Raw genomic sequence first — 15,094 nt, 5'->3', positions numbered from 1 at the left:
TCCCAAAGGTTCATAAATACTTCATTGCTGGGATGCCTCCTTTCACTTATTACACTTGTCCCTTTAATAAGATCTGTCAACTTTTTCTAATGAGTCTGGTATATGAAACAGATTCAAAGGAAAATACAAAGATAGACAGCTGTGAGAAACTTCACCTCCAATAAGCTTCAACAAACACATTAAAAGGAAAGCTGTATGACAGAATGGAAGGCTTTGTTGCATTTGCGTGTAATGATCCAGGAAAAGGGGAAGGGCAAAAACAGACAGATGAATGGTGACAGGCAGTGAAAAGATACTTAGAGAAGAAATATTTGAGCCTTCAACAAGCCACTCGCTAGGACTGAACGACAGACGGAAAATTTCTACAGCAGCTACCCAAATCCAGAGGGAGGAGAGGACACTCTCAGAATGGACCAGTTTGATGCACACCTCCCAATACGGACCAGGGAAAGCAGGAAAAAGAGAGGGATGATAACAGGATTTGGCAGCAAATTAATACTTTTTTAGTAGCCATTTCAAAGACTGAGCCTGAATTACATGGGCTTGACATGCAAAGGTACAAGCCTATTAAAATAATTTAACTGTCAGTTTACTTGGGAGCTCAAGTTAAGAAAGTAATCTTTTATATATAGGTTTGTAAATACATTCCCTTTTAAATAAATAGTTTTTGCCAGGCTAACACAAAAGATTCAGGTTAAGCTAAGCCCAGTGGGGCTCAATCTCCATGGGAGAGGTATCAAGAGATAGGTTTTCCTTTAAAGATCTCTATATTCTCTTATTGCTTAACTAACTCAGAGAGTGTCCCTTTCAAAAAAAGATAGTCAAAAAAATTAGAATTAGTCCTCTAAATTTGGGAGTATTCATACTCTTATTCAGAACTAACTTCTCTGTTTTGGAAATATAAGCACTGGTCTTTAACAGATCGGAAAGCTAATTACTCTTCCTGTTTTCTGACTTATTTGAACCCAATAGCAAAAAAGAACTCTGCTGAAAAAGAATATGCTGATTTCTACAGAAGGAAAGCATAAAAGTCTAACCCAAAAGCTTCTTGCACTTTGTTAAACACCAAAGCATCTCCTTCCACTCTGGTTAAGGGGTTACTGGAAGTCAAGAGTTGTGGGTAAAGAACAACACTTAGAAATGGTAAAGACAGCATTCACATTAGTACAGCAAGTTAGCACAAAATTCTCACTACCACATAAATAAAGTATAGCAATTGCAAGATTATTATATAGTAATTCATGCACTTCACACATTCAAAAGCAAGTATAAACCCCATGGTGTCACACTCTCTCCCTCTCTTCCCTGATCTAGGGCCCTTATTTTTGATGTAAAAATGTTCTCTGTCTGCAAAAGGTAAAGAAAAGTATTTCGTGCCTTGAGCATTTCATGATCACCAATAATCCAACCACCTGATTGCCCCCAAACGGCACTGGCTAGACTGCAGGGAACATGCTGGGCTGGCATCAGGTGGCACAAACATTACTCTTAGAATGGAGTCCTTCTCGACCTGGTGTTCTGGAAAAGAATTAAGTCTCAATGCCTGAATGCATCAGTTTAGGTATGTAATAAATTTTCTATGATCTAGAATAGCATTAGCTATATACCATTCTTGGAAGAACTATGGAAACAGCCACTGAAAGTACTTTCTATAGCACTTAATTCTCTCACAGAATCCAGGTTGACAAAGGCTATTCTGGATAATTGCCGGCCGGGGGCAGTGGCTCATGCTTGTAATCCCAGCACTTTGGGAGGCTGAGGCAGCCAAATCACTTGAGGTCAGGAGTTCAAAACTAGCCTGGCCAAAATAGTGAAACCCTGCCTCTACTAAAAACACAAAAATTAGCTGGGCATGGTGGCATGTGCTTGTAGTCCCAGCTACTTGGAAGGCTGAGGCAGGGTAATTGAACCCAGGAGGTGGAGGTTGTAGTGAGCTGAAATCATGACACTGCACTCCAGCCTGGGTAACAGTGAGACTGAACAGCATGAATTGGGATCCAACCCCATCAGGCTCCTATATCCTGAGACAGAGAGAGTGCTTTGAATGTGCACACGGTGAAAAATCATGGAAAGCCATAGTGAGGTTACTGGGAGAGTAGATGCTAAGCTCCCTGGTACTGGTAGTGAGGAGAGGAGAGGACACAGGTTCACAGTGCCTGTGTCTAGCTCCTCCTGTTGGCATGGCTGGTCACATCTGGGTGTACTTCAAAAAACCTTGTCAGTCTGATGAAAAACTGCAATGGCAAAGCCCTAGGGAAAGAGTGTACAACTGCCCTATCTCCAATACCTCGTTTATACTACTCCCTTTCATTCTAAGCCTTTGAAAACTACAAAGACAGCATGATCTAGAGGTTCTACTCTACAATTGTCTCCATCTCCCCTTGTCTTGTTTCTATGCTACATTAACCTAAACAACTGCTATTCCAACATTCCAAATGCTGTATCCCAGAATCCAAATTTTCAGCTTGCTGTTCATTAATGGTCTATAAAAACAAGTGCCATTATTGTCCCAGCCCCCCATGCCACAATGGAGTTGGGAACAGTTATCACCTCCGCTGTACAATGCAGAGGATGACTCCTTTATTACAAAGAACCAAACAAAGATCTATGAGGGGGGCCTTCCTTTCATAGAATGAAAAACATGTTTTGTAGTCCAGTCACTGACATTTCAAAGAACTCAAATCTCCAAGAATTTCTAAGGAAATGAATAGAAAGAAACAACAGGCTGGGCATTGTGGCTCGTGCCTGTAATCTCAGCACTTTGGGAGGCAAAGGTGGGCAGATCACCTGAGATCAGGAGCTTGAGACCAGCCTGGCCAACATGGTGAAACCCTGTCTCTACTAAAAATACAAAAAGTAGCTGGGCACGGTGGCACATATCTGTAATCCCAGCTACACGGGAGGTGGAGGAATAAGAATTGCTTGAATCCGGGAGGCAGAGGTTATAGTGAGCTGAGATCATGCCATGGCACTCCAGTCCAGGTGACAGAGTGAGACTGTCTCAAGAAAAAAAATAAATAAATAAAAGTTAAAAAAAAAAAAAAAAGAATGAAAGAAACAACAAATACTAACTGGTCAGGGAACTACAGCATTTAGTGTTTGATTTCTCTATTCCACCATGAAGCACTTCCATCATTCTCACAGGTACAGTCCACTCTGCATTTAAATTCTCTAGGTAGCACCTTCTTAGATCTCCTCTATATAAGACTAAACATTTAAATCCTTGTCTCAAAATAAAGATATGTAAACTGTAAAAGGAGGAATTATCCCAACTATCCATAATCTATAAATTGTTTAATTTCTAGTCCTAAATCTGTCCATTAAAAGGTATTCCGGGCCAGGCACAGTGGCTCACGTCTGTAATCTCAGCACTTTGGGAGGGCAAGGTGGGTGAATCACCTGAGGTCAGGAGTTCGAGACCAGCCTGGCCAACATGGTGAAACCCTGTCTCTACTAAAAATACAAAAATTAGCTGTGTGTGGTGGCACACACCTGTAATCTTAATTACACAGGAGGCTGAGGCACAAGAATCGCTTGAACCCAGGAGGCAGAGGTTGTAGTGAGCCAAGATCGTGCCACTGCATTTCAGCCTGGGCAACAGAGTGAGATTCCATCTCAAAAAAAAAAAGGCCAGGCACAGTGGCTCACACCTGTAATCCCAGCACTTTGGGAGGCCAAGGCAGGCGGATTACGAGGTCAGGAGTTTGAGACCAGCCTGGCCAATATGGGGAAACCCCGTCTTTAATTAAGATACCAAAATTAGCCAGGCGTGGTCACATGCGCCTGTAGTCCCAGCTACTCAGGAGGCTGAGGGAGGAGAATTGCTTAAACCCGGGAGGTGGAGGTTGCAGTGAGCCAAGATCATTGCACCACTGCACTCTAGCCTGGGCAACAAAGCAACACTCCCTCTCAGAAAAAAAAAAAAAAAAGGTATTCTGGACATAAAAGTTACCAACTCCTAGAACCCAACCATGCTCCTTGCACTAGAAGAAATGTAATAGTGAAATTTTACTATTTTTAAATAAAGCAACAGGGTCCAACAGTCTTGTTTCCCTGTATTAATCTATTCTAAAAATTTCTTTTTGTCATAGATGTATTTTTTTCTTATTTGTAGTGGAAAGCCTGATTCTTAATCAAATGTCCCAACAGAATATAGATTTTAACTAAAACCTGATCTAACTAGAAAGTTAAAATTTCTTCAAATCAAATGAATTTTCTAGAGTTACCTCTTTTCTTAGAGAAGACTTCCAATATGAAGAACGATCAAAGCAGATTCAACACCCTCAGAAACAAAGATGCTATTATAAAACAGAATATTCTAAATTTTCCAGTTCTAAGTCAACTCTCCTCACTATTTTAAGCAATTGCAGTTTTGCACCAGACATGACCAGGTTGTCCCCTGAACATGGGCAGCTCACCAGAAATATCCCAAACGCGCACAGTCTGGTCCAGGCTGGCTGATACTACCAAGTCTTCTGAGGGGTGGAATTGAGCACACATCACATAATGGTTGTGCCCTGTTAACACACTGCAAGAAAAAAAAAGACAATACCAAATTAGAGGTGGAAGTCAACAGACTCCTAAACTAAATACCTTTCTCCATATTCAATAAATGCTTATCCAATTATATTTTTATGGAGACAAAGGTAGGTCATCCTACCAATTGTGAACTAATAATAAGCCCAGTCAGCTATTTTAACAACAGTTCTCTTCTTGCCTCTAATGCTTTAGTATTTAAATATTACTGATTTCAGGAGAACTGAGATTGCATAGCTCTCCTCTCAAAAATATTTTATAATATCAAAATAAATGTAATCTCAGTAATTCATACTGTAAATTATCTGTGAGATTTTAGTAAGGTATCTCATTTAAAGGCCATCACTTTATTTTTTATTATTATTATTTTTTTGAGACGGAGTTTCACTCTGTTGCCTAGGCTGGAATGCAATGGCACAATCTTGGCTCACTGCAACCTCTGCCTCCCCAGTTCAAGCAATTCTCTGCCTCAGCCTCCCAAGTAGCTGGGACTGCAGGCACGCGCCACCATGTCCAGCTTATTTTTGAATTTTTAGTAGAGACAGGGTTTCGCCATCTTGGCCAGGTTGGTCTCGAACTCATGAACTCACGTGATTTGCCCGCCTTGGCATCCCAAAGTGTTGGAATTACAGGCGTGAGCCATGGTGCCAGGCCAAGGCCATCACTTTAAATGGTCCCTAACTCTTCGTGGAAGGTTCTATGTAAAGCTCCAGCTCCAAACACAAAACAAAACAAAGGTCTAGACCTTGACTCAGGTTTTCTGGGAAAATAATTGAAAACCAGCTAAAATTTCTTGTTCTAAAAGGCTGTATGACTTCTCTTCCTGGTAAGAAATTATTGGAAGATCCAGATTCACATATGGGATTGCCTCTACATTTATTATTTTGCACTTAAAAGCATCCTACAAATACAATCAGTAATTAATCAGCCGACATAGCCATTTGGGAAGGGAGAAGATTGTTGTAAGAGAAGCTGATTATGAAAAAGTAGGAAAAATGAAGACTCTTTTTGAGCCCTCTGCCTCCTGCTTTACCAAACACAGGTTCTAGATTGCCAATTCCACACTCGGATGGTCTGATCATCTGAGGCACTCAGAATCCAGGGATATTCCTGAAAGATATTCCAGACAAAGGCTTTAAACATTAAACAAATTTGTTTCATCAGCCTCTTGTAATCATTTTTCTCTAAAGAATTGCATTGCTTAACAGTTCAGCTACATTAGCAAAGGGGCTGCTGCTTTTGCTACCAGGTTAGCTGTTGCCTTTTCTCTACCACTCTAACAGCTTTTTTCAACTTCGGCACTTTCACCTATAAGACTTAAGAATGGAAGCCAGTCAGAGGCATAATAGATTCTCAGAGGCAGATAGTGACACATACATTTACATTTTCTTCTATATGTGTGTGTGTGTATTTATATATAGTTAATCATGTAAATTAAGATCCTGTGAAAGATTCTTCTACCTTTAACTCCAGGATGGGAATATTATTTTATTGTCTGACTTCTTTCTGTCCAGTTTCAAAAAATTCCCAGGTCTCAGCAAGCAAAGCAGAAAGTAACATATAAAGACAATTTAACCTTTTTGGAATCTGTAAGATTGTTGAGAAAAGGAAGTATTTCTTATTTACACTTCCTTCTTACTACACTTGCTAAGCTTTGTGTTAAACACTGAAGACAGACAGTATCTCTACCTTCAATACAGAGATAGTATCTCTAACATCCGTATTTAGCACAAAGCTTAGAAAGTATAACGCACACACGTATTTACTAAGCTGGTAAAATGAAAGAAAATAAGGTTTTTCATAACTTTCCAGGTAGATGGCAACTTGTTCTAGGCAAGGGTCTTCAGGAAGTCCTTTATGGCAATGACAAACAATTCCTACTTAAATTATCTTACTGAGTGGTTATCATTCTGAAATGTTTAAATTGTAATTTTCTCATTCTCTCCTATCCTAAAATTTTTTAATTAAAGAAACAATGTATACTCAACCAGTAAATTATTGTTTATTTCATCATATTCTAACTTAATTCAAAGACTTAATTTACTGGCAATCAAAGAATAGTACAAGTTAATGCTAATACACAGAATTATAAGGAGATCCTCTCAGGTTGCAAATTGATTCAGAGGTTGGGAGTCTTGTAATCTCACTATCTAAATCTACTATGATACCTGGCAGCTCAAAGAAAGTAGTAAGCCTGGCTAAGGGAACAGCCTCCACCAGACCCAAAAATCCTAGGATAGAGGGGGTATGATTGTTAATACTTCACAACGTTTGTTAGCTCATCAAAATGGCATCTTAGTCTGATCTTCCAGACACACCTACTACTTACTAATAATACCCTACATGGGATTAGTTGGCAAACTTTTGTTTTTTGGTTCAGCAAACCTGAAATCAAATCCCTACTTTTCCCTACAGAGAAACAATGACTTCCCATAGAATCCACTGAATCCAATAAAATTAAATTCAGTACAATCCCAAGTGCTTCCTTTTGCAGAAAGAAACAAAGCAGAAAGGTCAATACCACACAGATTGTAGAAGAGCCACTCCAAAAACAACTCTGTTATTAAAACATGGGTTCTCAAGGATCAAATAAAGATTACTATGGGGAAAGTAAGAATGCTCCAAAACTAGCGCCCCATGACTACTTACATGATGAAAAAACGTGGTGCGAATATAATCTAAGTGCCCAAGCAATGTGAAAAGACAGCGCCGAAGCTTGTAATTCCAAACCTGGAAAGACAGAAATCAAACTAAGAAACAGAAATATAGCTATTGGGCCTCTATAGAGATAGAAATATGTATATAAATACGGGTTTACATACATATTTGTACTCTGGCATTTCTAAATAGGTAGGAACCTTGGTAGGAAGCCTTAAGATTTGAGGGAAAAAGAACAAGAATGAAACTATAAGTCAGATAAACAATGTGGGGTTGGGGTATGATTAGGGAAAAGATAAATATGAAATTATTGAAGTTTTTCAGGCTGGGCGCAGTAGCTCATGCCTGTAATCCCAGCACTTTGGGAAGTCGAGGTGGGTGAATCACAAGGTCAAGAGAATAAACCACCCTGGCTAACACAGTGAAACCCCGTCTCTACTAAAAATACAAAAAATTAGCCAGGCATGGTGGCATTCGCCTATAGTCCCAGCTACTCTGGAGGCTGAGGCAGGAGAATCACTTGAACCCGGGAGGCAGAGATTGCAATGAGCCAAAATCATGCCATTGTACTCCAGCCTGGGCGACAGAGTCAGACCCGGTCTCGAAAAAAAAAAAGAGAAAAGTTTTTCTTTCTTTGGGAAGACACCATCTGTATTTAGTAGCGGGAAATATTTATCCAGGGCTTGATTTGAAACTCTTTTTTCTACTGCATAATTGTGCTCTCAGCTTGAATACAGGCCCCTTAATGCTTTACCCATCACTTTTAAAAAGTATGACAGGCCGGGCACGATGGCTCATGCCTGTAATCCCAGCATTTTGGGAGGTCAAGGGGGGATCACCTGAGGTCAGGAGTTTGAGACCGGACTGGCCAACACGGGGAAACTCTGTCTCTACAAAAATACAAAAAAAATTAGCCGGATGTGATCCCAGCTACTTGGGAGGCTGCAGCAGCAGGATCACTTGAACCTGGGAGGCCAAGGTTGCGGTAAGTCGAGATCGCACCACAGGACTCCAGCTTGGGCGACAGAGAGGCCTGATCTCAAAAAAAAGTAGGACAGATAGATACCATGACTCCAAGGGGAACAGTAATATACAGCATCAGCTTCTTAGACTCCTACCCTGACGGCAAATGACGCCCGTACATATGTGGTCTGTACTCAACTGTCAAGCAAACAGACTTTAACTTATTACATGGAAAATACTACATTGCTCAGTAAGGCTGAGCTAAGCAGAGAAACAATATCATATTCAGATGTGAAGCTGAGTCAACTACCAAAGTACTAGGCATCAACGAACACAACTGAAGACACGAAAACCAGGAGCATAAATATAAAATAGCTTATCTTCCTCATTCAGAAAATCCCCTAAAAGGTACAAAAATAAGAGACCAGATGCATTTTTCTTTTTATTTCATTTAATTTTTTAAAATTTCTTTTTAATATTTGTTTATAATCAATCTGGGCCAGCTTGTTACTATTTCTAATTTTTAACTTTTCTTTAGTAAATTATAAAAATATCATTTCCTATAACAAATTCAAACAATCCAAAAGTATGATCTTCCAAACAAGAATGCTGAGTTCCTTAAGGCAGGGTTCTTGCCCAGCATGCTCAACACTATACCCTTACCACCTAACACAGTGGCTGACACTAGGTAAGTGCTCAGCAAGCATTATGCATGGAAATAAGAATAACATGAAAAGTTAAAGTATTCCAATACCTTCGCCTCTATCTATTCAATCAGTTACATATAAATACACATGTACACAGTGGAGTTCCACATAAAAATTAGATCATACCATAAACACTATTCTTTAACTGACTTTTTCCCCCTTATAGAGTTCAGTGTTTTAAACTTTCATATTTCTAGCTTCAAAATGTCTTGACTCCTTCAATGGCCTAAGTCAAGCTCCAAAACTGTAAATCCTTAAAGACTTATAGGTGTTTTAGACCAATACTCTGACCATTTGCTGGGCTCCCCATCTTACTCTTTGTAAATGAAGATTATACTAATTTATCTGGATATAGCAAGCAATATGATAGTCCACAGACATAACTTTTCTAGATAATCCCCCTTTTTATGAAAAAATGTTCAAGTTTATTAGTCATCAGAGAAATTAAATTAATTAAAACCACTGAATGGGCTGGGTACGGTGGCTCACGCCTGTAATCCCAGCACTTTGGGAGGCTGAGGCAGGAAGATCACCCAAGGTTGGGAGTTTGAGAACAGCCTGACCAACATGGAGAAACCCCATCTCTACTAAAAATACACAATTAGCCGGGCGTGGTGGCGCATGCCTGTTATTCAAGTTACTCAGGAACCTGAGGCAGGAGAATCACTTGAACCCGGGAGGTGGAGGTTGCGGTGAGCCGAGATCACGCCATTGCACTCCAGCCTGGGCGACAGCGCAGACTCGGTCACAAATAACAAACAAACAAACAAACAAACAAACAAACAAAAACTCCACCAAATGATAGTACTATACACCTACCAGCTAGTAAAGAATTCCTTTGTTTTAATAATAGCTTTATTGAGATACAGTTCAAATACCATACAATTTATTCATCTAAAGTATAAAATTCAATGGTTTTTACTATATTCACAGTTGTGCAACCATCAATTTTAGGACATTTTTATTCACTCCCCTAAGAAATTCATACCCATTAGCCATCACTCCTCATTTCCTCCCAACCCCTCCAACCCTAGACAATCACTAGTCTACTTTCTGTTTCAATAGATTTACCTATTCTGGACATTTCATAAGTGGAAGATTATTTCTTTTCCAAAGTATTAGTCATTTTGGGAAAACTTTTTTCTTAATTAACACCCAGTTTTTCCTTTTTAAACAGATTATAAGAATCCCAAGTTAACCATTCTTGATACTCAATGTTCATCACTATAAACAACAAATACAAAAATATTATAATGAGGTGATATCCTTATGGGCTTCTGAGATCTATCAGGTGATTTGAGTTTTGATTGCCCCAGGATGTGGTGCTTAAAAACTAGAAAACAGAAATAAATGTCCTTCCTATAATTCCAATAGCTCTTTTCTCTGTAGGCAGCTGTCACTCATTACTCCTGTCACCTAAGTTCTGTGGTATAATCACAATATATAACTTCTTGAAGTTGCTTATGAAAAAGGCTTTACCTTTTTATCAAGTAAATTTCACTGGTTTGGTTTGATAGATAGACTTAATGAAAACAACTAAAGGAAGTAAATAAAGGAAATTTTGATTTATTTTTATAGGTTGCTAGTCTCTGGCTCTAACTTTCGCTATTATGATAGTCAATCGTCTTCAAAGAATTGCCTATATTCTGTCTGCTTCCTCTTTTTATACTAAGGCCTTCCAAATTTAGCACTTTAAAGGTTATTTCTCAGTCTTGATCTTATTCTAAATGCTTTCTCCTTCCCAAAATTCTCTTCTTCCTTGGCATGCAAGGGGCTTCTTCTCCCTCTTGGTTCATCTGGAACCCCTCAAATCACTGTTTCCCATACTAACTCTACTTCCTCTCTCTCCCTTAAATGATGGTCTATCTTCTTATTCAACGTATCCTTGAGCAATATCTTCTACTGCTTCTCCTTTGGCTCCTCCCTTCATGATGACAAATCACAAATATATTTCTAGCACAGACACCTCAACTAGACTGTCTCTTAGCTCCCTCAAAATTATCAGAGACAAGATGGAATTCATTACCCATTCTCTTCCACTCCAGAAAACTATCTCCTCCTGATTTTCCCTTCCTAGTTAATGACACCCCCTTTACACAGTGACCTAAACTAGAAGCCTGAAAGTCATCCCATTTATTTCTCCTTATTGGCCTTTATTTCTCCTTATTGGCCATCTTATTTATTTCTCCTTATTTACTATCATCCAACGGATATACTGATTCATTTTCTTAAATTCTCACATCCATCTCCTTCTCTCCATTTCAAATGCTACTACCTAAGCTCAGGTTTCCTGACTGGAATCTTTGCCTCCAGTTCTGCCCAAATCATCCAATCTTTTCTTTAATTACCACCAAGTAATCATTTTAAAAACATATAAATCTGATATCACTCCTGTATTTAAGTTCCTTAAATTGCTCCTTGTTATCTGCATGATAACATCTAAACTCCTGAGCGCTGCAAACAGGTACTCCATGATCTGGCCCCTCTCATCTTCTGCCCCTTCTCTCAACATTTCTTCAGGTTTTCTCCATACAAAACTAATAAGAGTTGCCCTGTATCTAGCTGTATCGTGCCTTTTGTCTTTGCACCTGTACTGCTCTTTCCTATTTCACTGTGAATCTCTCTCTATTACATCACTCACCAAACTGTACATGCTATTACTTGGATATATGTTTATCTCCTCTATTAGAATAAAAGCTCCTTGAAAACAGAAGTCATTTCTTATTTATTTTCGAATTCCCAAAAAAGAAAACAGTGTCTGGTACACAGTAAGCATTCAATAAATGTTTGCTGGGTAAGTTCTCCAGATAATGTTGTCAAAAGCCTGAGCTCTGTATGAATGAACTTCCCTGTCTTTCAGTCCCTTTCATGATTCCCAAACCTTCCCACATCCTCTGTCCTTTATTCTCAGTCATGACAGACCCTCTGTACCTTAATCTTATAGTCATCTCCTCCAGAGACGAACAGTGGCTGCTGCTTATGGAAGTCAATGCCTCGCACTGGACCTGGTGGAGAAGGCAGGCAATGTATGTTAGAGAGAGCTATCCTTTCTAATATCTAAGGTGATTCCTATTCAGGATTTTTCAGTTTTATCACTTCCACATTCTTTAATCATAGAGGAATCCATGTCAAACAAGGCTTTAAATACCCCAGGATATGATAAATACTTATACTCCTTTAACTTCCTCTTAGAAATAGCTCACCATCGTGTTCATCAAACTTGTCAATGAGAGTGCACATCCGATAGTCCCACAACTGGATGACCCCATTATGTAAACTCGTCAGGATCCAAGGTCTTTTGGGGTGAAAGCTGAGCCCTGAAAAAAATAGAAAATGATACAATGAGCTAACTAAGCCCCATGATGTCACCTTCTGTCAATTCTGATAAGAAAAAGAAACAGCAAGGTTAATCCTAGGCTCATTTATTCATTCGACGCACTTGATGATTTTTTACTGGATGCCAGACATCATGAATTTTATGTTTGGTACTAGATGTTTGTTATATTCCTTTAAATATTGTTGGGCTTTGCTCTAGGATGCAATTAAGTTACTTGGAATCAGTTGATCCTTTCAAGGCTTGCTTTTAGGTTCTATTACAGGGGGGCTACAGCAGCCTTCATTCTAGGCTTAATCTGGAACCATTATTAAAGCAATAGCCCATCTGAGGTCTCTATTTGAAGCTCTATAATATCAGGAAGTCTTTCCATTCTGGCCAGTAGGAACACAAACTAGTCCCAGCCCTGTGTGAGCTCTGGGGATTGCTCTGCCTTCTCCTTTCCAGTGGTTCTTTGTCAGGTTTTGAATAGTTTTCTCACATGCAGATCAGTACTCAAAGACCCGAGAGGACATCCTGCAGACCTCTAGTGCTCTCTCTCTGCAGCCCCCTCTTCTCCAGCATTTTGCCCTGCAAAATCTAGCATCTTTGCTTCCCCACACTCTAAACTTTTGTCTCCTCAGAAAGAACAAGGGATTCCCCTTTTCACTGAAGCCTGAAAACTCTCTAGGCAGTAATCTATGACAATCATAGGACTCACCTTGTTTATTTCCCTTCTCTCAAGAATCATTTCCCTGCACTGCGTGTCACCCAACGTCTGTGAGCAATGTATGAACCTTTGTTTCATACATTTTGTTTGTTATTCTATCAAGACTGGAAATGGAAGTCCCCAGAGGTAACAACTACTAACAGTTTGGAGTGTACCCTTTCAGATTTGTAATGCAGTTACACATAGACATAGGCCTTACTATTTTATGAAAGTGGGGATCACATTATGATGTTGTTCTGCAAACTTTTACATTATTCTAACAGGCATTTACCTTTGTCCCCCAATTTTTGGCTATCAGAAGAGCCTACTGAAGATACTTCTACACATAATCTAGCCTATTTGCATTATTACTGCTCTAGGCTAAAGACCTGTAAGTGAGATTGCTCAGGAATAGAATATGTGCACTTAACATTTTAGTACATATATTTAAATGTAAAAACACTTTATCAATATACAGTCTCATGAAGTTTATGGAGGTGCCCATTTTGCACACAGGATGTTATCAGCTATTTGTTGTTTTGTTTTATAAATCTAAGACCCTCCCCCCAAGAAAGTAACTTCACTTTTTTTTTTTTTTTTTTTTTTGCATTTCTTTCATTACTAGTGAGGTGGAACTGTTTTAATTATTTATTGAACATTTACAATTTTTCTTCTAAATTGTCTATTTTTCCATTAGGTTCTCTTTTTTTTTTTCCATTATGATATATAAGTACACTCAACAATGGATGTTCGCCCTCAATTATTACAACATCTTTGTTTTTCCTTCTCTACTGCCCAGCAAGAAATTAGGAGCAGAAAAGAAAACTGAAAGATTATGAAGACCCATTTCACCTACACAGGTCTCAGAAATTCTTAATGGTACCCACCTTTCAAGGTCAAGTTTCCCAAGAGACTTAGAAACTGCTCAGAATATATTCACACATTGAGAGCAGCCTCCACTTTTTGCACTACTGAGTCTACACCAGGTGCTGCAATAAATACATTCCATACTTTCTCATTTTAATTCTTTCTATAAAAGACTATTTTACAGATGAGGAAATAGCACTTAGAGACCTTAAGTCACCCAAGTCATACAGCTTGTTAGTGGATGTCTCAGGATTCCAAAGCAAGCCCATCTGACTTCAAAGACCAACCACTTTCAAAGACTAACCATTTTGTTACGCTGCATCTTACTACATACTCTAGATACTATTTTTTCCAGGTCTCTGGAGACCTTACTTCTCTCTGCCTTTCACATTTTAACATTCTGAGGCTAATACTGAGATCTCAGTATTTGCCCACCACCCCCAACGACCCACACTCGAGCTCTAGAGTCGCCATACTTAGCAAATAAAAATACGAGATGCCCAGATATATTTGAACTTCTGGTAAGCAAGGACAGACTAAAAAAACTATTCATTGTTTACCTGAAATTCAAATTTAACTGGGTGTCCTGCATTTTATCTGGCAACCCTATCAAGTTGAGACTTTATTGGGGTTATAAGCCTCAAAGTACTACTTCCGGGTAGTGAATAAAGCCGAATGAAGGTACTGATGTTGAGATGCTGCAGCCAAGGCCTCCTTAAGTGAGGTAGCCACTACACGTCTCCAAAAAAGCTACTGACTCGGGTGCAAGTAACAGAGATCGAGACTCAAGCCCCAGGGCCACTCCATATAACACAATCAAAAAGTCAACAGGTCACAGGGCCTTTGGAGCAGAACAATACAAGTTGGGAGCACAGCAAAGAGAGAAAGGGAGAAGAAAGAATAGGGAGGTGGTCTAAGGAATCACCTACAGTGTGGGAGCCACTTTATAGGTAAATCGAAGCCCAAGGACACACCAAAGAGGGGACTGGAGAACCGCTAGCCAGGCCTAACCTCTCTCCCACCCTCCGTCTTCCTCTGGGTCCGTCTAGTGGGCCCACTTCGGCCAGCACGTCTACCCATTTTCTCTTCCCCGGTGTCTGCGCCGCTCTTGACATCCAACCTCCATGTTCCCCTTTTTTTTCTCCACTACCTTTGACCCGCGCGCTCTTGGTCTCGAATTTGGTTAGCATCTCTCAGGTCTCCGACTCCGATGTTTTAATCCGAGCCCCGACACACCCTGCTGCCCTTCGGACGCCTCCACGTCAGCTACCCTCTGCCGCGGTTTCCGGAAGCTCCTGGAAACACGAACTTCCGGTCTGTTGGGCTCCGGGCCACAGAGAT

General features: G+C 39.7%; 1 protein-coding gene across 6 annotated transcripts in view; it reads right to left on the bottom strand.

The window, feature by feature from the left end:
- The window catches only part of COPA (COPI coat complex subunit alpha), a 53,285-nt gene extending 38,257 nt beyond the window's left edge, over positions 1–15,028 (bottom strand). For all 6 annotated transcript variants that reach the window (XM_074039338.1, XM_005541256.3, XM_005541257.3 and 3 more), the window contains exons 1-6: positions 14,904–15,028; positions 12,068–12,181; positions 11,796–11,869; positions 7,186–7,266; positions 5,570–5,646; positions 4,419–4,528 (exon numbers count right to left, since the gene is read on the bottom strand). Coding sequence is in view for 2 of the 6 variants with exons in the window: in XM_005541256.3 (XP_005541313.1) it covers positions 4,419–4,528; positions 5,570–5,646; positions 7,186–7,266; positions 11,796–11,869; positions 12,068–12,181; positions 14,904–14,943 (496 nt within the window). In the remaining 4 variants the exon portion in view is untranslated. The remainder of the gene's footprint in view (positions 1–4,418; positions 4,529–5,569; positions 5,647–7,185; positions 7,267–11,795; positions 11,870–12,067; positions 12,182–14,903) is intronic.
- Positions 15,029–15,094: the final 66 nt, after the last annotated feature.

Source organism: Macaca fascicularis, chromosome 1, assembly GCF_037993035.2.
Source record: "Macaca fascicularis isolate 582-1 chromosome 1, T2T-MFA8v1.1".
In the NCBI taxonomy this organism is placed as follows: Eukaryota; Metazoa; Chordata; class Mammalia; order Primates; family Cercopithecidae; genus Macaca; species Macaca fascicularis.
The sequence above is the reverse complement of the archived record's forward strand: the minus strand, read 5'-3'. Positions and strand labels throughout refer to the sequence as shown.